At 58.0% G+C, this 25,286-nt stretch overlaps 1 protein-coding gene across 2 annotated transcripts in view; it reads left to right on the top strand.

Moving 5' to 3' along the window:
* The window catches only part of RGMA (repulsive guidance molecule BMP co-receptor a), a 49,375-nt gene that overhangs the window by 20,036 nt on the left and 4,053 nt on the right, over positions 1-25,286 (top strand). The window contains exons 2-3 of one of the 2 annotated variants that reach the window (XM_081550392.1): positions 959-1,074; positions 18,128-18,642. In XM_081550392.1, the coding sequence (XP_081406518.1) occupies positions 959-1,074; positions 18,128-18,642 (631 nt within the window). The remainder of the gene's footprint in view (positions 1-958; positions 1,075-18,127; positions 18,643-25,286) is intronic. The other variant, XM_081550393.1, reaches the window with a different exon arrangement.

Genomic DNA, 25,286 nt, shown 5'->3' with positions numbered 1-25,286 from the left:
ACAGCCGCAAGACAGCTGCGAGGCCTTGGGAATCTTGAGGAGGAGACATTTTACTCCTGGAAAAATAAGTGACCAAGTTAAAGGAAGTCACCACCCTGATGACCTCCCAAGAGCAGCCTTGGTGGCCTTGCCCTGGCTGCCAGCGCCCAGCGTCCGGGCCCTGCGCAAGGGGGGCGACCGCAGCATCCACGCCTCGGGGTGGGGGTGGGGGGCGGAGACGCTACCCCGCCTCCTCTGTTGGGCTCGTGGGCCCCCAGCTCGAGGGCCACGGGGTGGGGGGGTGGGGAGATTCAGAGGGCCATCCCGTCCCACCCCGGACACATCAGAGGCGGATCTTTCAGCCTCTTGCACCCGGGACACGTCGGAGTGAGAGAAGAGCCGGGTGTCAGTGGCGACTTTGGGACTGCAGTCTAGTTGTAAAGGGGTCCTGGGTGGGTTGTGGTTTTTTTTTCAAGCTCAGTTGCTACTTAGGTTGGCCACTTTTAGGGAAGATGAGGGGGGCGGGGGTGCCGCGGGCCATCCTTGCACTCTGCGGGGCTTGGCCGTCTCGGGGGGGTGGGACCTTTCCCGGGTGTACAGCCGCGGGGTTCGGGGCGCCGCGGCGCGCCCACGGTCCTCCAGCCCCGGCTTCCCCGGGTCCCCGAGGCCCGCGCTGCGGCCCGGCCGCCGGGTCCCCGCCCAGCTCCTCTCCGCCCGCCCCCCGCGGGCCGCGCTGAAACCCGAGCTCGAGGGGGCGGGCCGCGCGGCGGCGGGGGCCGCGGAGCCGCGCCGACATTGGCGGGGAGCCGGGCGATGGCTGGCGAGGGAGGGGCGCGCGGGGCGGGGGGGCGCGCCGGGCGCCCGCGGCCGAGGTGGACCGAGCCTCCCGGCTCGCAGCTCCCGCCGGCGGAGCGAGGCCGCCCTTTCTCGGCAGCGTGATTTATCTGCTTCTTCTTTTTCTCCTGAACTCTTCTTCCAGGGAGAGGCTAGTGGTAACAGGCCGAGCTGGATGGATGGGTATGGGGAGAGGGGCAGGACGTCCAGCCCTGGGATTCTGGCCGACCCTCGCCTTCCTCCTCTGCAGCTTCCCCGCAGGTAAGGCACTGCCCCAGCCCGGGGACGGCCGGCTGGGCGCGCGGGGCCCGCTCCCCGGGTCTCCTCGCGGCGCCGGGCCACAGGTCTGCGGGCGAGTCGGAGCTCAGGTTCGCCGGGCGCCCTCGGGCCCCCGCCTCCCGTTTCCACGCGTCTTTGTTTCTCCCGCGTCCAACCGAAGGCGCGATGGATGCGCGTGGGGACCTGGGGGAGAGGGGGGGACCCTCTCGGGCTGTAATGAGAAAGAGCCAGGCGGGGAGATCGCAGGCGCCGGGGACGTCTCCCAACTTCCCAGAATAGAGGGTAGCGGGGACGCTCCCTTAGGGGACCCGGAGAAGGGGGAGAAAGGGAGGCACGGATTCGATCCGGGGGGCACTTTCTCTAGCTGCTCGCCCCGCAGTTTGCAGACCTGTCCGGTGCCCAGGGGTGGAGCCGGGGGCGCCCCTGAGGTCCCCGCGGAGCCCCGGACCGCCCCCTCCCGCGGGACCCCGTCCCGCCCCTGCGGGCTTGCCCACGCGGGGAAGCCCACGGACTGGGCACCGCCGCCCCTTATTCCTGTGTGATAACATCCCGCGTCGCCCCCTGTTTGTTTTTATTGTGTCAGAAAGGGAGAGAATTTCAGAATTAAAGCTGAAAAAGCCCATCTGTTTCCAATGAATCCCCCATAGTTTTTCACAATGTTTTTGGCAGATCGCTGCTTTCAAATTCCTCCGAGCCGGGACCTCTTGTTTTTGTTGGGGGAAGGGAGACCAACTCCACAGAGAAGCATTTGTTCCTTCCCAAACGCTCCAGTTTCTTTACTTTTTTTTTTTTTCCTTTCGGGGGGAGGGGGAAGGCACGAAACTTAAATCCCGGGTCTGTTTTCTTTATAATGTTTCATTAAAGTTTATTCCATTTTTGCCATATGCTACTCACAGCCTGGAAACGCCAGTTAAACCCTTTATATCCATTTTCCCCTTGCTGAAAAAATACAAATAAACCCAACGTCACGGACCAAATGGTCCCCGATGCAAGGCGGGATTTCCCGGCCGCTTCCATTGTGCTGCGGGGTTCCGAGGTGTCTTTTTGCAAAACTGAGAGCTTGCTTCGCTCCGCAGCCGGAACGAATCCGCAGCCCCCGCGCACTCCCGAGCTTTGCAAGAAAGGACTTGAGTCAGACCGGGGATTGGGTTGTTTTGTTTTGCTCCTCAGCCAACTGGGTTTCAGGAACTGGCAGAACTGGGCAGTCCGGACCCGGCCTGGCTGTAAGTTGGGGCTCCCGGTGGGAGGACCGTGCTGCAGCGGTAAGGGAGAAAGGATCCGTTTACCTTCCCGCCCCAGCCCTGCTTCGGGGCGGGGGACCCCCCTCCCCGGAACCCACCGGGCCCCGCGCGCCCTAAGGGCGTCCCGGGTGAGCCGCAACCTGCTCGTAGCCCAGGATTCCATTGGGGAGGCCCCGGCCAAAGACAGGGTGGAGGGTGTCAATGCCTCAGAGAGCCCTTGGACTCACCCGGTGCACCCTCTCCCTGGAATATTACAGCCTCCATACCGGGTCAAGCATCAGGGAGTCCTCCTCTTCCTTTTTTTTTAAAAGGCAGTTTCCACCCACCACCCCGCCTCCCCCCATAGAAGGGTCTGGTTGATTTGGTTCCCTCCCAAGAATTAAGAAAATAAAATTTTAAGCCACCTTCTTCTTTCAAAAAGGAAAGAAATCCCTCCTTTTGGAGGAGCAGGAGTTCACAATGTGTGTGCATCTCGATTTGGCCCAGATAAAGATCCAGCCCATTGGAGGTTTTATCAGATGGGTTGATAAATGGCTTTTGTCCCTTGGCTGCCGTGGGGGATGTGATCTCAGCTTGGAGCTGAAATTGAGAAGGGGGGCTTAGAGGCCCTTAAAACAACACCTTCCCGCTCTTAAAGCAGCAGCACTTGTTAGCTTCTCGGGCTGGAGGGAGAGGAAAGGAAAGGCTGGCAGGAGGTACTCAGAGGTAGGAGGGAGCTGCCAGGGTGGTGGGGGGTTTGCTGTTTTCATTTCTCCATCTTAGAATACTTTAAACGTCTCCCCCATAGTCTGAGGAAAGCTGGTGGGTTATATAATTCACAGCCCAAATTCCATCACTTGTTTCCAAGAAGCCCATTTCTTTTTGGCTTCAAGGCTGGTAACTAAAACCTGGCAGATAGAGCAGATAGCTGTTGCACTGTCATGCCAACTGGCTAATGTTTCTTCTAATTTGAGGCCTTGACAGGCGCATTTAGTCAAAATTGCCCACCTTGCTGAAAACTGAGCTTCCAGTATGCCCACATGGAATACGGTGGGGGGCTCTGAGAACGTGTGGGCTCCGGAATCCTGGGTCAAGAAGAGAGGCTCTCAAGAGGTGAAATGGATCATTTCCACCACAAAGAGATGGACTATCGAATTCTTGACCTGTCGGCAGAGGGGGCTGCTTGGGAATCAAGTCAGGGAACCTGCAGGTCTGGTGGGGAGTTGGGTGGGCGTTTAAGAAAGAAAAGAAAGCACTGGAGACAGTCAGGGGCCCTGTGTGCCGGCCTCTCCCTCCAAAGACAGGTGGAATCCGCTGGAACAGCCGCATGAAAGCATAGGCTTGTTCAGTGCTAGTCGACTTGAATGGCGTCCAGGAGTAAACCCATAGGAGTGCAAATTAAATTGGACATAGTTATGCAGAGAAAGATGCCTTAACCTCTTGCTAGACTGAGAGGGCTTGTGTCTTTTGAGAGTGCTTGCATGTCCTCAGCGTGCGTGGCACATCTCCTGTGGTCCTGACACAGGATCAGCATTGAGGGCCCCCATCTGAGCAAGGCTGGCATCCACCTCCAAGGCCTAGTGGAAGGACCAGGACCCTTCCATGTCCCTCGGGTCAGCAGGGTGTCTGCGGGCACAATGCTGTACTTTCCGCCAATGGACAGGGTGGCCACGTCTAGTTGGGAGTGGGGCATGTGGCAGGAGGCCAACAAAGGCTTCTTAGGAGAGTCTTCCACTAATAACATCCACTTCAAAACACAATTAATAGATACTTTTTAAAACTTTGAAACCACCTTGACTTAATAAAACAAATTTCCAAGAGGAACTCATCAAAGTCATATGTTGTAGACATGTTGGCACACTTCCCGTTGGCTACAGATGGATGCTGTACTCTAGCTCCGGTGGTTCTCAAAGTGTGGTCCTTGGACCAGCAGCACCAGCCTCCCCCGGGAACGTGTTAGGAACTGACTGAAGCTGGTGCTCTGGGAGTGGAACATGCAGTCTGTACTCAACTGTGAGGATCGATGTTCTAAAAATTATTGCCCTGGGCCTTTCCTGTTTCCTTCCGTCTTTCCTTTTCCTTTTAAACTGCAGTTGTTTTAGGAATTAATCCTCGTGGGGAAACTAGGGCTTGCAGAGACCCAGGCCCTGTGCAGTATCCAAGGACATCCATGTCATTCTAGACTTGAGAACGTTTATCTGAGAGCTGCCATTCAAAAATGTGCAAGCAAGTCAACCCGCTTATCACATCACTGTCCTCCCAGTAGGACTTTGTGTCCCAGAGGGAGAGACTGAAATGAGTCCCATTGCCAGAGCCAGATGGCAGTAGCCGCAGCCTGCAGGCTGGTGCGTGACACGCCAAGGGATCTGCAGGGGAGAGCCCTGGCTCCCAGGGAGGGTGGGATGTAAAGTCTGCGGATGGTTGACCGCTTTGGCCCTGAGGATGAGTTGGGGCAGAAGGGGAGGATCTCTGATCGTCAGGTTTAAGAAGGGAAACCGCTGCAAGCTTGGAGGAATTGCTAGCAGTCACCCCAGTGCCAAAGGAGAACTGAGTGGAGACGATCAACAGGCTCAGATAAGCATGCTCCATGAGATGGGCCAGTCGGGTCCAGGTCTCTGGAGGTGAGGGAACCGCATGGGGACCACTTTATGTGTTGGAGGTCATATGGTTCCTGCTAAAATGTCCTTCTTGGGTGCAATGTGCAAGGCCCTCAGAACTGGTTAGAGGATCCAGATTTTATGTTTGGTTGAGGGATTGGGGTGTCACACTGTTTTAATGCCTGGCTGCATTCAACCTGCCTAAAATTGAGGGCACTGTTTCTTTAGGGTGACTAACTAATTCCAGTGGAGCCAGGACTTTCTAGTTTTAAAGTTGGGAGTCCCATGTTTTTAGAAGCCCCCTCAGTCCTGAGTACCCCAGGATGGCAGGTCTCCCTGGACTCCCCGTGTCCTGGGACCAGAGCTTGGCCTGTGTCTGTTAATCCTATCACCCCAGACCATTCAGTCCTGAGTGAAAAGAGGCCTCGCCCTTCTGTCCGTTTACCCAGTGCTGGGCCTCCTTCCTGCACCCTTTCCTGCCTGTCCCCACCATAACCTACTACAAGCAGCTGAGCCGCCCTAGGATCTGCCTCTGAGGCATCCCCCGCCCCCGCCCCACTTTCCAAGTTGCTCAGGAACTCAGGGCTCTGCCTGATCCTCTTCAGAGCACCCAGAAGGGAGAGCCCGCTGACATCGGGGTCCACACTCCTCTCCAGCCTCATTCCCATGGCCTCTGGCACATCCCTGGGCTCCAGGTCTCTGCTGGTCTCCGTATCTGCCACCACCCACCCACTTTATGGGTGGGCAGCCCCCAGGCCTTGCTCATGCCATGCCCGGTTTGGAAAGGGAACACCCACTGGCAAAGCCCAATGTCAGTGCCATCTGTTGGGGCCCAGTGCTGTCCCTCCGGTGACCTGAGGACCGGTCACCTTGGCTGCTAACACCTGTGCTTCCTCGTGTCCTCCTTGCTTCCTGAGTCTTGGGTTTTTAATCTTCTAAATCACTGGATCTGTTTATAAGGGCAGGAACCCCATTTCCTGTTTCTTCATGCACTCTTCTTTGATATGGACCCCAAGCACACGTGGCACAATCCTGGAAATTACACGACCAACCGTTGCGTTTCTTTGTGTTTCTGTTTGTTTTTTGCTCCACGGACCGAGATCACAGGTTTGGGGAGGAGGGGGTTGTCCAGATATCCCAACCATTCTTCCCAAAAGATGTTTTTCTATTTATAAAGACAGTACTCATTTTTACACCTAAAGATCGAAAAGGATAAATAAGAAAATGAAAATAACCGAAATTCCAACCTCCTACAGGCTACCATCACTAATGAACAGCCTTCAAGACATGATACTGTTATATTCTCCACAATATGATCATTTGAAGGAAAAGAACAATTTTTTTTTAATTTCTTGTTTTGTATTGGAGTAGAGCCTATTAACAATATTGTGATAGTTTCAAGTGAACAACGAAGGGACTCAGCCATACATATACATGTATCATTCTCCCCCAAAACCCGCCTCCCATCCAGTCTACCACATAGCATTGAGCAGAGTTCCATGTGCTGTACAATAGGTTCTTGCAGAAAACAACATTTAAAATATATATTTATTTATTTATTTGGCTGCATCAGCCTTAGTTGTGGCACACAGGCTTTGTTGCCCCAAGGCATGTGAGATCTTAGTTCCCTGACCAGGGATTGAACCTGCCTCCTCTGCATTGCAAGGCGGATTCTTAACCATTGGACCACTGGGGAAATCCCCAAACAACAATTTTGAAAGCTCTCCCATTTATTCTGTGGCCAGAGCATCCGAGGCACTCTGATAAATGTCTGAAATATGTCACCTCGTGAAAGGTTACCCCTCCCCGCTGAGCATCGTCATTCCCACTGTATCGATGAGAAAACAAAGGGTCAGAGAGGCTCCTAACATCACGCAGCAGAGTCAGCAGCAGAGCCAAGAGTAGAACTCAGACCCGTGTCCTTTTCCACACGCCAGATTTTGGATGAACACACTCATTAAACACACTCTGTAGCATTTCAGACTCTGAGCTGTGTAGCATACAAGGCTTTACGATGAGGGGGGGAAAATAAGAAACTTTGGAGATATGATTGGATAGCAGAATGAAGAGTGACCACACTTTCCCACGGCTCTCACGTGGTTGCCTCTCCCCGAAGGCCCTCTCTGCTCCCTGTCCATCCCCACCTTAGCATTTCAAAGCAGATGCTACCCCACCATAGGTAGGTCGGGAAAACAACTTTGGCAGAGCTGTCGTGGTGCAAATTTTCCTAAGTCAGATTTATGTCTTTGGGGTTTTTGCTTATTTATTCATTTCATGCACCATTTCGCCCGGGCAGTCAGAATACCGAAACTCCTATTAAAGCGATCCCTCTGCGCCCAGGTCCCCGCAGAAAGGAGCCCGTTATTGCTCCCCGCACTATGGAATGTTCCAGGAACACAGGCTCACAGTGGGCCGGGCCCTCCCAGTGCGCTAGGAAGGTGGAAGAAGGGCCTGCCTGCGGAGGGAGGTGGGGGAGCAAAGCCACTTCAAATGGATTTTGACCCAGGACAGCTGAACAGAGGAGCACAGGGTTCCTGGAGGCAGGACCAGAATGGAAAATTGTCGTCTCTGAAGCCAGTCTTACCTAGACTTGCTCAAGAGACGCGAGTTCGATCCCTGGGTCGGGAAGATCCCCTGGAGGAGGGCATGGCAACGCACTCCAGTATTCTTGCCTGGAGAATCCCATGGACAGAGGAGCCTGGGGGGCTACAGTCCGTGGGGTCGCAGAGAGTTGGACACGACTGGGCACAACAGCAGCTACCTAGACTCGGGAAAGGGGAATGCCTCAGAGCGGGAAGCCCAAACTGCTCACCCGCAAGCTTCATTTATACCTGAAAAGTGATGCTTTTGCCCCCAAACCATCCTCCCTGTGGAACCCAGGCTTGCTCAGCTCTCTGCCCTCCTGGCAGGGTGGTCTTGGCATGGAATCCCGTGCCCGGCTCCTGCCTGCTGTGGGCCCTTCTGACCCAGAGGAGCCCTGCTGACAGACCCGCCGTGGCCTTGGGCCTGATGGTGAGCGCATGTGCTTTTTAACGCCCTCTTGGCTGCAGATCCGGCTGCGTGTGGCTCCAGGGGGAGCCTGGGGGCAGGGTGTCCAGTTGGGAAAGCTGAGGTGTGCCCTTTTCCTTGGCACTCAGCGTGGTTTCCTGCAGCGACTTGGCGTGTGTGGAAGCCGGGACAGAGAAGCCTGGCTGGGTGTGACGAGGCGGCAATGCCGCCTGCCCAGCTCGGCGAGTGGCATTCAGCCACCTCTGCCCACACTTAGCAGTGAGTTAACCCCCAGCTTCCCTCAGGCTCAGCCAGTAAAGAATTCACCTGCAATGCAGGAGACACAGGAGCTGGGAAGACCCCCCCGGGAGGAGGAAATGGCAACCCAATCCAGTATTCTTGCCTGAAAAATCCCAGGGGCAGAGGAGCCTACTGGGCTGCAGTCTCCAGGGTCGCAGAGTTGGACACGACTGAACCGACTTAGCGCAATAGCACACGTCCCCCTCCTGCCTTCCCTCAGCCAGTACAGATTCTCTGAGAAGCTTCCCCCTGCCTTCATCTTTCTCAGGTCAGCCGGTCCCCAGAGGAAGCCCCTGAGACCTCCCCCAATGCTCTCAGGGGGGCAAGAGACACGTTGGAGTCACGGGCGAGGGCGGTTCCTCGGACCATGCTCAGGCTGAGCTGGGAGGAATACCTTTGAGGAAAGGGGATCATTCCGGCTGCTTGTGGGTTAAGTAAGGCAGGGTCGTCTGCACCTGATGAAAAACCCAGTCCCTTACCTGGGTGTGTTTCTCTTCGGTGTCTTGACGCCAGACACCTGTGTGATTACGCCAGGACGATGGGGCAACAAACCTGGCAGTCCCGGGCATCTCTCAAGCTAGGCGACTCCGGAACACTGCCCAGGCCAGAGCTTGCCGAATTCTGGTGCTATATCTGTCCCCTGTCCCCTGCCAGCTTCAGTGCCAGAGCACAGGAGAGGGTGGGGCGTGGCCCGCTGCACCTGCCTGGTGCCCCGGTGTGGCACTCCCTGGGGCACCCAGAGAATGGGAGCAGGTTTCCCACCTCCTTTGGGATCCGCATCCCAACTTGTTGCTAAGAGACGAGCCTCAGCATCGGTGCTGCCCCAGCGTAGGTGGGGGCAGGGACGGGGGGGGGCGCTCTCAATCCCTTCCACTGAGTTCTCCTTGAAGCTGTTCTCCCTCTGCTCTGCCTCCTTCTACCCTAATTAAAGCCATCCTCTCTTATGTTACGCCACTTCCTAAAATAGCCTTCTCATCATGCCATGTGCGTACTGAAAATTACTCGGTGGGCTTCCCGCTTTCAGCGGGATCTGATCTGAAATACCTGGGCTGGCTTATCAGGGTCCAGTCAGGGAACCAGAAACCACACAGGGTGTTGCCACAGAGAGAAGCTATTACCATGGATTGTGTCTAGATGGGCAGGGGGGACAGGCAAGGCCACGAGGGACCACAGAGGCAGACACAGCGTTGCAGGAGGGGACTTCCACTCCTGCGACTGAGGGGACAAAGGGAAGAGGGGATCCAGGGCTCTGAGGAGGGCTGCTGCTGCCCGGCTGAGCTGGGTACTTGGAACAGCAGCAGCTGGAGATGAAGAAGGGGCAGGGCTGGGTTGTGACGACCAGGTCAACCGGCTGGGCCTCGTCTAGTGCCGCCTCGTGGTAGAATAGGGCAACAGGGAGCTGGGTGAATGGGGACACGGGGTTTGCATCATCCGAGCCCCACCCGGAGCAGAGCAAAGCAGTCTGATGCTGAACCACATTCGCTGCATCCCCGGCTTTCACTCAGGGCTTCCGTGTATGGCTCCAAACTCCCCGCGCGCTCCCACCACCGGGCATTTTCGCCTTCCCGCCAGTCCCAGCTGTTTTGGAACCCCCTGGACTTCTGTACCTCTGCCCTACATCACCTGTCGAATCCCACTGCCCTTCAAGACCCCGTGGAACAGCTGCTTCCCTGGTCCCATCTGTGCCTCCACCCTTCAATCTGTGTACACATGAACCTTCTCCCCTGCATCCTGGCGGTTCTTGTAGCCAACTTCACCTGAGCTTGTTCCAGGAATGGCAGGAAGCACCTTGCCCGCACACAGTGGACTGAGTCCAGAACCTTCAGCTAGTATACGAATCCAGGCAGTTACCCTTCAGACCACAGAGCTGGGCAGACCCAACCTGATGGGCGGCTTGCCTTCTGAGAAGCCTTACTCCTTTAAGAAGAGGCAGGTTTTTTCTCTTTCCTGGCTCACCCCACCCCTCCTACACCGCCACTGAAACCTGATCTAATCCCTTTGCACGAGGGTAATTTATTGGTCTGTTGGGCTTTTCTCGGTGGCAAATTGCATTGTCTTTATTCCCGGGTTCAGGCGCAGGAGCGGCTCCGCATTCCTAAGACTCCTTTCTCAGGGCCGGGCCTTCGCACCCCTCGGCACTTGGCAAAGTGAGTTTTATTGGGCTTCTTTGTTATGCAAACAAGGCGGTAATAATCAGGCTATTATTCTGAAAGATTGGGCTTGATTAACAGTTCAAAGGAGGTCTCCGAAAGCAGCTAATGCCGCGGTGGTGCATAAATATCTCCATCCTGCCTGAGTCTGTACAGCTGCTGCTCCCAGATCCCGACACCCCACCTCCGCCCCCATCTTTCTGTTCCAAGAGGCTCTGGGTTGCTATTTAAAGGAGAAGAATTAAGTCAGGCAAGCCGAGTGCCTGTGATTTCTCTCGCCGCTGTGTCTCAGACCTCGAGGAAGGTAGTCTGGAGCCCATGTGTGCATGCTCAGTTGCTTCAGTCGTGTTCAACTTTGCGACCCCATGGACTGTAGCCCTCCAGGCTCCTCTGTCCGTGGGATTCTCCGTGCAGAAATACTGGAGTAGGTTGCTATGCCCTCCTCCAGGGGATCTTCCCAACCCAGGGATCAAACCTGCAGCTCCTACATTGCAGGCTTTTTTTTTTTTAACCACTGAGCCACCAGGCTGGAGCCCACCTCCCCACAAAGTGAAAGGTTACAGAGGTGGGGTGCCAGGGGAGAGGGTACAGGTGCTTTGAGTGATGAGTGTGGGAGTCAGAGGATTCTCAGGGGATCTGTGGGCACGAGGTGGCACCCCAGCTCGGGCATGGATGGTTGACAGTTACCTGAGGCCCAAAGAAGGTGACCCAGGAGCCGAGGGGCCATCTCCGGTATCTGCAGGGTTCCAGTTGAGCCTTCTCCCTGTGGCTCTAGAGAAGGACCAGAGCCCACACCCATCTCCCTTGAGCCAGCAAACCTGGGGTCCACAGCTGGAGCTGTCAAGAGCAGGAGGGGCCGGCCGGGCCCAGCAGAGCTCCTGCGGCAGTGGAACCTGGACTGCCACTGGGCAGGGGGCTTTCCTGCCATGGGGGCTGGCTGGAGGTGCAGACTGTGGACCTGTGGCCGCTCTCAGGCCCTGGGTTTTAAAATTCCATGCTACACATTGGGAAGCTGAAGGAGTTTGCCCACCAAGCGATCCGTAGTTACAGTGATCTCGACGAAGCCAGTTGCATGGAGAAACAGAAGTCCGGGCCCTCACTGCACAAGTCGGGAGCTAATGGATCCCCGGGGGTCCCCAATCCTGCTGTGGCAAGGGGGCCCTCCTCCAGGGCTGAGCGTGGGCTCTTGTCTAACTCTTACAAATGAATTGTCCAAGGACACACGTGCTGATAAAGCAAGAGACTTTATTGGGAAAGGTAGAGAGCAGGAGGGTGAGGGAGCCCAGAACTGCTCTGCCACGCGGCTGGCAGTCCCAGGTTTTCCTGGGATGGGGTTAGTTTCCTGGTTGTCTCTGGCCCCTCATTCTGACTCAGACTCCTTCCTGCTGGTACATGCATCGACAAGGATGGATTCCAACAAGGATTCTGGGAGGCTGGTAGGACATATGGACTGGTGTCTCCTGTCTTCCTTTTGACCTTTCCCGAATTCTTCCAGTTGGTGGTAGCTTCTTAGTTCCTTGTTCCTTACCAGGACCTCCTGTTATTAACGCATGCAGGTGACTGCTGTCTGAGCAGAGCGGGCAGTTTCGTTCAGTCAGTTGGTTCCCATAACAGTCCCAGCCTGCACCCCACCTTTTGAGCCAAGTGTCCAGCATCGTGGGGCACCGGAGGGAATTCAGAGGTTTCCTAGTGGTGACCTGGGCTGGCCAGTGTCTCTGCGGCCTCTGGATTCTCCTCTATTTGTTTCCTAGTAGCTAATCCCCAAAGTCCTAAGTCTCAAGAAACTTGAATCAAAAATAAAACAGGCGTACTAGGCTTCCGAGAAGTGTAAAGTCTGTGCAGGGTCTTAGCCTTTTCCTGGGTGCCTGAGATGGAGCTCTAGGTACCCAGGGTCAGCACGGGCTCCCTAAGAGCCGCCTCCACACTAGGACAGACACATCAGTGTCTGAGATGGAAACAGGAGCTCAGGAGAACTTTGAGGCCCCGGCTCTGCACACTTTGGCTGCCACGTGGCCGCATAGCCAGGTCTGCAGGTGCCAGGCCTGAGCAGAGAACGCAACAAGAATCCTCGCTCAAAAAAGTTCGCCTCCTCCTCCCACTCACAGTAAGGTGTTTCAAACTCTCAGGCTTGCCTTCCTTCCTTCCTTGAACACTCACATCAGAAAAGGCTATGGTTTACTGCCTGGAATTCAGGTGTTTGTTTTTTTTTTTTTAAAGATACGGCACATAAAAATCAGCCGCTTTGGGCTCTCTCTGGCAGGTGATGCCCCAATGCAGAGCTTTTCCTTTTGATGCTGGGCCAGATTACATCGAGTCTCTGACTTGGGGGTGGGGGGTTGGGGGGAGCTTCCGCCTGTGATTTACAGAAGTGGACACAGGGCGGCAGGACGGCGCCAAGGGGATCAGGGCCCCCTCGGCTCCCCACCTGTGGGGACTGTCCAGCTCGGCATCCCTGACGCCCTTCCCTGGAACACCCCCCCCACCCAGGAAATGATGGCAGATGGGCTGGGAAGAGCTGCACAACCTCCCGGAGAGAGGGCAGAGGGGAGCGGGGTCCCCCACCTCTGTTCCCGGCTCTCGTAACTCTCAGTGGCCCCTTGCAAGCCTCTCCCCCACCCTGATTAGTAGCATCTCCGTTACCATGAGAGCGCCTGGGCTTCCTCTTAGACACCCAGGATGATATGCAAGGCCTAAGGAGACCCAGGACATCAGGGATACGTGGCCATAGGCATCACGGTCCTGGCTTGATCCAGGTGGGGCTGGGCCTTTGGGTGTGAGTGGATGGGGTGGCGGAGGCAGGAAGAGCTGCCCAGACTCTGATCTGAGTCAAGGCGGAAGAGCAGGTTCCAGGGCCAGCCAGGGCTCTGACCTGAGCAGGAGGCAGTGGCCTGAAGGCTGCAGGCGGTCCCTGGGTTCCCGGGGGAGGAGGGGGGGAGGCACTGGCTTCCTTCCAGTGCCCTTCCAGCCCTCCGTGTGACCTTTAGCCTCTGACCCCACGGGGGTTGTATGTGTCCCCCTCCAAGACTGTTGGCAGGGACTCTGATCTGGGGATGCCCACTGGTCCCAAGCACCCCTTGTCCACCTCCTCAGTCCCCAGCAGGCTCTGAGGCCAGTGCTGCCCCCACTTCACAGATGCAGAAACTGAGGCCAAGCCACTCCCCACAAGTGCTGGGAGGGGACAGAACAGGACCTCGGGCCAGAGCCCCGCCCAGCACCGCACGGGACCAGCGTCCCCTTCAGACTTCACCATTTTCAGCCCAGTCCCGGGTGACAGCATCGAGAATGTTCTCCAGAAGTCTGAAAGCTTCGAGCTCAGCCCCTTGAGCCTCTCCACCACCACCACCCTGCCAGGACAGAGGCGGAGAGCAGGGCCCTGGCCCCTGGGCACAGGGAGGGTGGGAGAGCACCCTCTGCCGCCACCGGGGGGGCGGGCAGGGCTGCCATCCCCCCCCCCCCGTCGCTCCCCGTGGCTGGGGGCAGGCAGGGCGCAGGAGAAAGTGCCCGGCTCAGCAGGGATGAACAGAGGAGAACTGCCCGCCTGCCACTCCGTGTTGGCCACTGGGCTCCCTGCTGGGTTTTCTCCTCACTGCCCCCTAGCCCAGACCAAGCGCCCAGCGCACATTCCAGATCTGTGTATGCAGCGGTGGAAGTGGGGGGCTGGGGGCTAACTCGGCCCCGCTGAGGCTGTGGCTGTTGACAAGAAAAGAACCCACTCTGGCCCCAGAGGGCCTGGCAGAAATGCAGATTTCAGGCCCACCGGGCCGTGGGGAGTCAGAGCACAGGCGGGTTGGTGGGCACAGTGACACTTGAGGAGCAACCCTCTGAGCAGATCCCCGGAGCATTTGACGGACTCCCTTTGGGGGCGCCTTAAGGGGGATTTCGGTCATGGGTTCCAGACACACCAGAGAGCTCTGAGACACTGCTCTGAGCCTAGTTTTCAAGGCTGTGGAGATAGCAGGAAACCACCCCCCCTCACTATTGCATGTTTGGGGGGAACAGACCCACACATGATGGGGGTGAGGAGTGCCCCCCACCACCACGCATCCACATCATCCGAGTGCAGGCTGGCCCTGCCCTGGGCACCATCCTGACCCTAGCCTTCAAGTCCCTGCCCACCGCTGGCTGCACCCTGAGAAATAGACCCTGGGAACCAGCGTGTGGATACAATGCCACAGAGAGTGTGTGGGCCTCCTGGTGGGTGGGGGTCTCTCAGCGTCGCAGGTGCAGTCACCCTGAGGCCCACCTGTGGGGGAGTGTGGCCGCTGGAGGGAATCATGAAGGCACCAAGGTTGTCTGAAGTTTTGGCGTTGCTGAGGGCCCAGGCCCTTCAGGTCTGAGACTGTGTGTGCTCAGTCGTGTCCGACTCTGTGCGACCCCATGATTGTAGCCCCCCAGGCTCCTCTGTCCATGGGATTCTCCAGGCAAGAACACTGGAGTGGGTTGCCACTCCCTCCTCCAGGGGATCTTCCCAAACCAGGGATTGAACCCACGTCTCTTGCGTCTCCTGCATTGGGAGGAGGGTTCTTTACCTGAAGTGTCGAATGCTATTCCTGCTTCTTCCTCACAGTGGAACCTCAGTCAAGAAAACCAGCCTCCCTGAGCCTGGCTCTGCTCCTCCAGCAGATGAGGTGCTGTAGTGCCTGCCCATGGGGCTGCCCGGGGCCCTGAATGACATGGGACCTGCCGGGCCCAGGCCACTGAGCCTGGGACACAGTCAGTTGGCTGGGACTTTTGTCTCTGCCGCCCCAGCTGGGCTCTGGAGGAGAGCTGAGGCCAGCACAGGCCTGCGTGTGCTGCAGTGGTCTGGCTGTAAAGGGACAGGCACTGTCTTTCATGTCCTTTGGGCTTGGTAAGGGCTAGAGTGGGGCCCAGGGCTGGTGGGCAGCGGACGGAGCCACAGCAGCCACCACGCAGCACGAGGCTCAGTCCTGGGATGGTTTCCTCCGAGATGCCTATTCCAGAATTCTGAAAAGGCAGCAGGGCAGGGCAACTCACCTGCTTCAGAATCACTGAGGCTACCGGACTGGGCATTGCATGGAGGCTGCAGACCAGAGGTGGAGGGTTGGGGGCTGCAGCAGCCGGTTCCTCTGACCTGTATTCCTCCACACGGCTTGTTCTGCACAATCCCCTCCACACCCACCCCTCTGCCTCGAGGGTCTCCTTTCCCATCTCCCACGCAGGCCACGATAGCATCTGCAGCCCACAGGGAGGTTGGGCCCTTGGGCCTCTTCCACAGGTTGGAGAATCATTAAGATGGCAGACCAGAGAATCTTCTCACCACCTTTTTTTTTTTTAATTAAATTTATGACTGTACTGGGTCTTCATTATTTTGCACTGGCTTTCTGTAGTTGCAGAGAGCAGGGGCTACTCTCTTGTTGGCGGTACATGGGCTTCTCATTGCAATGGCTTCTCCTGTTGCAGAGCACAGGTCTAGAGCGTGCAGGCTCAGTAGTTGAGGCGCACAGTCTTAGTTGCATGTGGAATCTTCCTGGACCAGGATCAAACCCGTGTCCCTGTGCTGGCAGGAGGATTCTTATCCACTGCACCACCAGGGAATTCCCTTCTAGACGCCTTTTAAAGGATCCCTGGGCCAGGAACGTGCCTTTCAGGGAGGGTGGCCACAAAGGGGGTCTCCCTGGCCAGGCAGCTGTTCATGGCCCTCACCACCTGTCATTTACCAGGTCCGCTTCTTTAGGTCGGCACGCTTCTTCAACTTAAAGTGGGAAATCTGTAGCTTTTCTATCAAATCTATTTTATTTTTATTTTTCCCAATACATATTTAAGTAAATATGTAACTTCTCAAGTTAAAAGAAGACTGCTCACCCAGATACCACCTGAAATGGCCTTGTTTACCAGCAGTGTGACAAATACAGTCAAGTTAGAGGAAGAGCCTGGATTTTAGGATGAGCATCTTGTTTCCCATATGTGTGACTTAGGCGGGCCACATCTGCTCCAGGAGCATGGTGTCCGCACCTGCAGAAGTGAGCAAGCTCCTCAAGATAGGTCATCCAAGCATCCAGGTATGAGGCTGGGCAGCGGCCCACACAGTGCTTTTGGAAGCCTGCCCCGCCATGTACTTCTGTCCTCGCTTTTAATCCCAGCTTGACTGTATAGGTAAAAAGCCGGTTGTTCAGTCTCTCAGTCATGTCCAACTCTTTGTGACCCCATAGACTGCAGCATTCCAGGCTTCCCTGACCTTCACTATCTCCTGGAGTTTTTTCAAACTTATGTCCATCGAGTCGGTGATGCCATCCAACGATCTCATCCTCTGTCGTACCCTTCTCCTGCCCTCAATCTTTCCCAGCATCAGGATCTTCTCCAATGAGTCAGCTCTTTGCATCAGGCGCCCAGTAACAGAAAGTAAATTGACTTTTCCACAGTTAAGAGCCAGATTAGCAGTCCGGCCAGGGGTGGCTGGAGCCAGAGCCCCCCTTCTCTGCTGACTGGGCTGAGACACCAAAGGCTGGGCCTCCTAGCTGGTCTGCTGGCCCCTTTGCCCCTGGAAGTCAGTGTAGAAGCTTCCCTCCTCCCATCCTGTCTAGTCTCCATGAGCTGTGCGGAAGAACTCAGGAGGCTGGGTGGGAAAGGGCAGCTTCCGTGTGTGCGGGTGCAAGATTCAGGTGTGTTAAAGTCTCAGTTCTCAGGTATGAGATGGAGTGGTGGTAAAGACTCTGCCTGCAATGTAGGAGACACAGGTTCAATCCCTGCGTGGGGAAAACTCCCTGGAGGAGGAAATGACAACCCACTCTAGTCTTCTTGCTGGAAAATTCCACGCACAGAGGGGCCTGGTGGGCTACAGTCCATGGAGTTGCAAAGAGTCAGGCACAACTTAGTGACAACAACAATAAAATTATCACTAAAGTCTCAAAGCTTGTGAGTGACCTTGAAAAAAAAAAAGCATGAATTAGATCACATTCAAGGTTATCACTCTTAGTTGCTTCCCAGCTTGCTATCCAAAGCAGGATAATGGTCTGTGGAGCTATGGTACCAAGAGGGAAGCTGCCCTTGGTCTGTAGAGGAAGCCAGGGAACCAGAGCTAATAGAATAATCACAGTGGCCAACATTCATTGAGCTTCAGCTCTGTGCCCCATGCTAAAGGGTTAAGTCCTTTAGCACTTTGAGCAACCTCATAGGGTAAATACTATCATTACCCCATATTCTAGATAGATATAATGAGGCAAGCAGCCTTCCCAAGTGACTCAGTGGTAAAGAATCCACCTGCAATGCAGGAGACGTGGGTTCAGTCCCTCGGTGGGGAAGATCTCCTGGAGAAAAGAATGGCTACCCACTCTAGTATTCTTGCCAAGGAAATCCCATGGACAGAGGAGCCTGGTGGGCTGTATAGTCCTGGGGGTCGCAAAGAGTCGGACATGACTGAGCACCCACTGAGGCACAGAGAAGTTAAGTGATTAGTGCAAGGTCACACAGCAGCAGAGATCGGAACACATACTGAATAGTGGGGCTTCATTCCCTGCCAGATTGCTGTTGGTGTGAATATGTCAAAGGCCCAGGGGTGGGTGGGGAGCTTGCGGGGCTGGGCGGGGGGTAGGGAAATGGGGGTGCACTCCACCAACCCTTTAAGCCTGTGGAGGGCTGGCCACCCAGGGTCATGAAGGAAGGTAGGCAGGGCCTTGCACTGGACCACCTATCACCTGCGGGACCTGGGATGAGGCCTCCTTCCCCCCTTGCATGTGCCCGCCACCCTGTCCCGTGGGGGGGGTTCAGGAGGCCTGGGCTGACCATTTCCAACCTGAAGGCGCCCCCCTTCCCGTCCCTGCAGCCTCCTCCTCGTGCAAGATCCTCAAGTGCAACTCTGAGTTCTGGAGCGCCACGGCGGGCAGCCACGCGCCGGGCGCAGACGACGCCCCTGAGTTCTGCGCGGCGCTGCGCACCTACGCCCTGTGCACGCGGCGCACAGCGCGCACCTGCCGGGGGGACCTGGCCTACCACTCGGCGGTCCATGGCATCGAGGACCTCATGAGCCAGCACAACTGCTCCAAGGATGGCCCCACGTCGCAGCCACACCTGCGCACGCTGCCGCCGCCCGGGGACAGCCAGGAACGCTCGGACAGCCCGGAGATTTGCCACTACGAGAAGAGCTTCCACAACCGCGCGGCCGCCCCCAACTACACGCACTGCGGCCTCTTCGGGGACCCGCACCTGCGGACTTTCACAGACCGTTTCCAGACCTGCAAGGTGCAGGGCGCCTGGCCGCTCATCGACAATGATTACCTGAACGTGCAGGTCACCAACACACCGGTGCTGCCCGGCTCAGCGGCCACCGCCACCAGCAAGGTATGGGGGAAGCGGGGGGGGGGGGGGGGGGGCTGTCACAGCACCAGGCCATAGGGTCACAAGGGCCTAGACTTTCCCCCACCAGACCCAGACGCCTCCTCCACCCACCATATTCTTATTGTCAGTCAATGAGCTGATTATTTAGGCCGGAATTCTCTGGTAGCTCAGCTGGTCAAGAATCTGCCTGCAATGCAGGAGACCCGAGTTTGACTCCTGGGTGATCCCCTGGAGAAGGGATAGGCTACCCACTCCAGTATTCTTGGTCTTCCCTGGTGGCTCAGACAGTGAAGAACCTGCCTGCAATGCCGGAGACCTGCCCTTTGATCCCTGGGTTGGGAAGATCCCCTGGAGGAGGGCATAGCAACCCACTCCAGTATTCTTGCTTGGAAAATCACATGGACAGAGGAGCCTGGCGGGCTACGGTCCATGGGGTCACAAAGAGTCAGACACAACTGAGCGACTAAGCACAGCACAACACAGCAAACCACCCTGGAGGGCTTCCCTGGTGGCTCAGGGGTCAAGAATCCGCCAGCCGATGCAGGAGACATGGGTTCGATCCCTGGGTTGGGAAGATCCCCTGGAGAAGGAAATGGCTACCCACTCCAGTATTCTTGCCTGGAGAATTTCACGGACAGGGGAGCCTGGTGGGCTACAGTCCACAGGGTCGCAAAGAACCAAAAATGATTTAGCGGCTAAACAACAAAACACCCTGGAACCACCTTTGTCCTTTGCCTAGAGTGGGATGTTTCTTTAACCGCCAGCCACCATCCACTAGGGGCCTTTGAAATCCACACTCTAGGGTCAGAAGCTAGCACATAGGCAGAGATTTGTTGGGGGTGGAGGGCGGGCAGAGTAGAAGAAGATAGCAAAACCTAGCCTACCTTAAAGACAATTTGTGAATGCTTTGTAAGTGGGAGAGGAAACATTTAGGAAACTTAGTTTCTGTTGTTCATGCTGCACACTGGGTGTAGATGTAAGATGGATTTTTTTCCCGGGGTTAATAGTCCGGAAAGTTTAGAAACACTCCCAGAGCATTCAGTTTCAAACTTTTGGAGTATTCTTCTCTTGCCTCAAACTGTATTTTGGTAGAAGTCCAGTGTCAAATCCTGATAAAGAGGAGCCTCTATGCAGGTATGTTTCCGCCATTGTCATCACTGCATTTTCTGTCCAGTAGGGGTCAAACCCCACCCCAGATAAGTGGGCCTGACAGCCTCCTGGAGGTGACGGCCCTACCCAGGGATTCTCATTGTGGCTACAGATTTACAAACTGAGCAGATTTTAGATGATAGTGGTTCTGGAGCCCCCAAGCAGGTCTGATACCAGATATCTGGGTGGGGATCAGATGTGATCTTTGTTTAAAGCTCCCAGTGATTGTGAGGCATGAAGGGCATTAAAGATGCTGGTTGGAGGACAGGGCTGCAGGATGCTGCCGGGGGCACCAGGAAGAGTGAACAAGTGAGGACAGGGCATCAACCCACTGAGCACCCCAGGGGCCACCCAGGCAGCCTCCCCAGCCGGGGCACCTCCATTTGACACATCCGGAACTGAGACTTTAAGAGGGAAAGCGGCCTCCCCACCCAAGTGCATTGCCTGGAAACCACGCTAGGATTTCATCCCGGCCAGGGGACTCCAGAGCCCGGCAGGTTCTCGCTGTCAGGAGAGGCAGTTCCCACCTGGAAGCCCCCGAGGCCGCCAAGAGCCAGCCGTCTGCTGATCGAGGGAGGCTTCAGTGTCTGGGTGGCAGGACTCGAGTGCTGCTCTCAGAGCCCCACCCAGAGGCAGCCCTGATGTGGCGGGGCCCAGGCGATGGGACATTCCAGTCCCCTCCAGACTCACCGCCCCCCCATTTTCAGGGAGGGTCTCCCGTGACCTCACATTCAGACTCAGCCGGAGGACATGGTCTCACGTCCAGGAGGCCCAGGGTGATCAGAGCTCAGGTGACAGGGACATCTCTGCCTCCCCAGGGCCTGGCCCTCAGAGCCCCTGGGGTTTCCGATCTGGCAGTGGGTCTGTTTTGCCAAGAAGAGCACGTTGCAGGGCAGTGTGTGGAGCAGTGCCAGGCCGGCCCACAAGGGCGTTTCTGTTCCCTCTCATCCCTCCACACCCCGGGGTAGGACACCGAGGTGACCTGGCCGCCAGGAAAATTCCTGCCACCTCCCTCTGCTCTGGTGGCCCCTGCCTGCCCACAGGGATCTCTCCGGGGACCAGCTGCTGGGTGGAAAACAAGCAGGACGTGGCCCCATGGGTGCTTACAGGCCTCTGGCACCGGGCCATGAAGCCTGGTGGGCAGCGAATTGTGGCCTCCCCTCTTCCCCACGCCCAGCCCTCTGCAGACCGAGGGGGGCCAGAGGCAAGGTCCCGGCTGCACTCTGCGGCCCCTTTCCCTACTCGCCTTCCTCCCAGGAGCCAAGATAAATGAGTGTTGGGAGTCTGAGGCTGTGGCTTCTAAATCCAGCTGCAAACATGCCGTGGAGGGGGACTCCGCCTCCCCGTCCCCTCCTGGCAGGGAGCAGAGGGAGGCTCCCGAGGGTGTGAGAGGGCTGTGGGCCTTGGGGGACCTGACCCAGGGTGGCGTCGGGATCGGGGTGATAACAGACCTGGGTGGGGTTGTGGTCAGTGACCAGCAAGGTGGGGCTGCTGACGCCTTAGACTGGGGGGGACGAGGTAGAGAAAGAGCTTTTAGGTCACATATTAGGGAGTCCGACAGGCCAGGGCCTAAGTGGTGCCTCGATGCCACCCTGGGCTCTCTGTGGACACTCGGTGGGACCCTTAGCTCAGCGGCGGTTCGTTCCTTCATTCATTCGTTCTTGCGTCCTTCATTCATCTGGCCCACATGCTCCAGATGCTCGCTCTGTGGCCGGCTTACTGCTGGGCACCATGGTCAGAAGAGCTGCCTAAACAGACACGGGAGCACCTCCCTTCCTCTCGTGGCGTGGAGCCTCCAGACGGACCTGGCACTCTGCCACAGAGCCCCCTAATCAAGCAGGCCCCTTTCTGCCGTGACCCGGGGCCCCTTTCTGCCGTGATCCGGGGCCACCTCGGTCTTCCCAGCGGGAGAAGTGCTTGAGCAGCGCCCTGCCTGGTCTCCCCGTCAGCCAGAAGGCCGCATGGGGCTCTGCTGGAGGCTGAACAGCGACAGGCTCCCAGTCTGTGGCCAAGCCCGGCCCGGGCCGCGGGGCGAAGACCGGGGCCTTGTGTGCCCAGGCGAGAGGCTCCAGTGGCTGCTTTCCAGCGCCCTCTGCCTGCCTCGGCCTGTTCTCTTGAGGGCTCTCAGTCCTCAGGTGTGTTTGCTCCTCCGCCGACGCAGAAAACACCAGCCAGACGGCTCTGCTGTGCCAGGTCTGTGCTCGGTGATGCCTCCCGCCCAGCAGCCCCTGGGCTCAGGATGGATGGCAGAGATCAATCAGCCCAGGGGTCCCCGTGACGGGGGCTGGGGCAGCAGGATGCTGAGGGTCTCGGGGTCCGGGGGGTGGCTCCACCCGGTGCCCTGGGGAAGGCCTCCTGCCCGTCCTGGCCCTGAGCTTACCCCCGCAGCAGGCGGAATACGGGGTTTTATCCCCAAGGTAGTGGAGCCCCGGCTTCGTGATTCCCAATTCCCAGGTGGCGCTAGTGGTAAGGAATCCACCTGCCCAAGCAAGAGACATAGGAGATGTGGGTTCAATCCCTGAGTCAGGAAGATCCCCTGGAGGAGGGTATGGCAACCCACTCCAGTGTTCTTGCCTGGAGAATCCCCATGGACAGAGGAGCCTGGCGGGCCACAGTCCATGGGGTCGCACGGAGTCGGACACGACTGAAGTGCCTTAGCACACACGCACTCCCCAGCCAGGGTGCCTCACCCAGAAGCGTGATATGCTCGCTACCCAGCCCTGCTCAGCACCCTTGTTCTCGTGGAGAGTCTGGATCTAGAGTTTTCCAGCCCAGGCTGACAGTTCAGCTTCCTCTTCCCGTGGGGCCTGCCTCCCATTCCTGCCCAGCCCCCTGCGCTGTCCTTCTCTTTCCTGCCGTGCTGGGGGCACCCCATTTTGAGCCTCAGGGAGGAGAGGAACTCGGGTCTCCACGCCCCTCCCCTTGCAGGCTCCCCGGAACACTCGCATTCCATCACCCAGCATCTTTCAACCGCTTGGCCCCTGACATCACCCCCCGCCCCCGCAGTGTGGGCCCGTGAGGACAGGGGTCTTGGACTGCTTCCTCCCCGCGTGTGGACACAGCCCCCAGCCCCAGGCCTGGCCCCACTGGCCGTTTGATGACACGGGGCTCTGCCCACCGCCCGGTGGTGGAGGGGTGCGGGCCCCTGGGGAGGGGGGCGGGCGCGGCGGGAGCGGCAGCCGCGCCCGTGGCCGTGTTGGCAGCCGGCCGCCCCGCTTTCGACAGGCCCCCTTCATGCTGTTACTTGTGGTTGAGTCCCAGGCCCCGGTGCCAAGAGGAGGCGAGCAGCCTGTCAGCCTTCCAGCAGACTGTCTCCGCGAGCGATGGTGCAGAGACTGAAACCAGCCTTTCCTGTTCCAGGGAGGCCGATGGCAGCAGGAAGGCTGGCCCGCTCCCCGCCCGCAGCCTCCGCGTGTCTGTGTGGCCCTGCGCTCTGGGCAGGGACCCCCGGGCCCCGCGTCCCACGGCGCCCCCCCCACCCCGGGGGCAGGACCACCCACTGCCCGGACCACCCTGGCTGCTCCCCCCACCGCCCCCCCCGCAGGCAGGCGGCCTCCGCATGGGGTGAAAGCCTTGCATGGAGGCGAGGCAGCGGAGGTGGGTCCCTGGGCAGGTCTGGGTGGTGGGGGAGTGGCCGCGCCGTGGGCTTAGGCGGGGCGCAGGGTCCGGGCGGAGTGGCGGGGCTGCAGCCCTCCTGGACATCCCTCAGTGAAGCAGAGGGCCACCTCCCCAGACCAGCTATGACCTCCCAGGGGGAGATGGGGAGACGGAACCCACGGGCCCCCCTGCCCCACACCCGCCGTCGCCCTCTGTGTCTCGGACAGTGCCTCCAGCCTCAGCTCCCGGGCACCAGCCCCTCCTCACATCCCATGAGGACCACACGGTGTGCCCCCTTCCCACCCGCCTCGTCATCCGCCAGGCCTCACAGCCCCAGCGCCTCCACCCCCAGACCCATGAAGAGGCTTGCCTTCCTTTTAGAGTCCGAAGGAGAAAACCAGCGTGAGCCAGCCTGGACTGTATCAGTCTTTACACCCATGCAGTCACAAGAGGTGGTTTTTTAGTGTTTCTTTTTTTTTAATATTTATTGTATCTGTTTGGCTGCACTGGGTCTTTGTCTTTGCACGCAGGATCTTCGGTCTTTGTTGCGGTGCAGGGGGTCTCGTTCCCCGACCAGGGATCGAATCTGGCCCCCCCACCCGCGTTGGGAGCGCGGCGTGATAGCCACCGGGCCACCAGGGAAGTCCCTGATGTTTACCATTTCTGATGGAGGCAGGGACGCAGGAAGCCCAAGGGCCTGGAGTTCCCCCAAAGCCGTACTGTTGTTGGCCTCTCTCCGACTTCCCCCTCACCCTCACGCTTCTCAGGATCAGGGTGAGAAGGGCCGGGGTCTTCTCTCTGTTCCCCGTGAAGATCTTCACCCACCCCTGGTCACCCCGGGCCTTACACTACGTGAGGGGACCTGCAGGGCAGCGGCAAAACGCAGCGGGGGCGCCTCCAGCGGGCTCTCGCTCTTTCTTCCCTGTGGGTTTGCTCAGCCCAGAACCTTCTGTAGCCGCTAGGCTGCCCCCTCCAGTCCTCGGGGCCCTCAGCACCTGCTCCAGAGGCCCCCAGCCGGGGCCAGCCCCCCCTCGGGCCCCGCAGGCCCAGGCCTGTGCCCCCCCCGCCCCCGCTGACCCTCCTGCCCTCGCTCCCCCCGTCATCGCTGCTCTGAGTTTCTCCGTGGCACCCAGCAGGTCTGGGCCCTTGCTCCGTCGCATGCCCACCGTTAGGCCAGACACTCCTCTCGTGCATTGCTGCATTGCCCTCGGCCCCGAGAGCCGTGCAGACCACCTTCATGCCCTTCAGCCGCCACGATGCCCCCGGGGCCCAGGCAGAGAATTCCGCCAAGGCCAACCTCACACGGCGTCAGCAGCGCTCTGCCCCTTGCCGAAGCCCCTTCGGCCTCCAGACATTACGGGCAGGCGGTGTGCCCCAGCTGATGAGGTTCTTCCTCTCCAAGCTTGGTGCGGGGGGGGGGGGTGTGTGTGGCGGGGCAAGGTCCGAGAAAGGGGGCCCTGCAGAGGTTGGGGGGTGGGCTTTTAGCAGGGGACCCAAAAGGCCTGGGCACCGTCTTGCCTCCATCACCCCTCCTCCCTTTCTGGCTTCAGGCTGCGAGTCCAAGTTCCAGCTGCCCTTGGTCCGGGCGGTGCCATGGCCATCAAGGCCGCTGGTGATAAAACAGCGGGCCCCTGGCAACAGGAAGGGGCGTGGGGGGGTTCCAGCTTCACTCACGTCTCTGCCCCCCCACCAAGTCTTCCCAGTTAGATCAGGAAGGAAAGAACAGCCACACGTCTCACCCTTAATGATAGGGAGCCAGGTCACTCCTCGGGCTGCTTTTCTCTTGTCCTTCTCCCAGGCCTCCCACCCTATGACTTTTTTGGCCAGAAATGCCCAGGGGCTGCAAACCAAGAGCCCAGTCCCAGCTCTGCCTCCTGCTGGCTGTGTGACGTTGCGCCAGT

This window comes from Giraffa tippelskirchi, chromosome 12 (assembly GCF_054371585.1).
Source record: "Giraffa tippelskirchi isolate mGirTip1 chromosome 12, T2T-mGirTip1v1.2.pri, whole genome shotgun sequence".
In the NCBI taxonomy this organism is placed as follows: domain Eukaryota; kingdom Metazoa; phylum Chordata; class Mammalia; order Artiodactyla; family Giraffidae; genus Giraffa; species Giraffa tippelskirchi.
The sequence above is the reverse complement of the archived record's forward strand: the minus strand, read 5'-3'. Positions and strand labels throughout refer to the sequence as shown.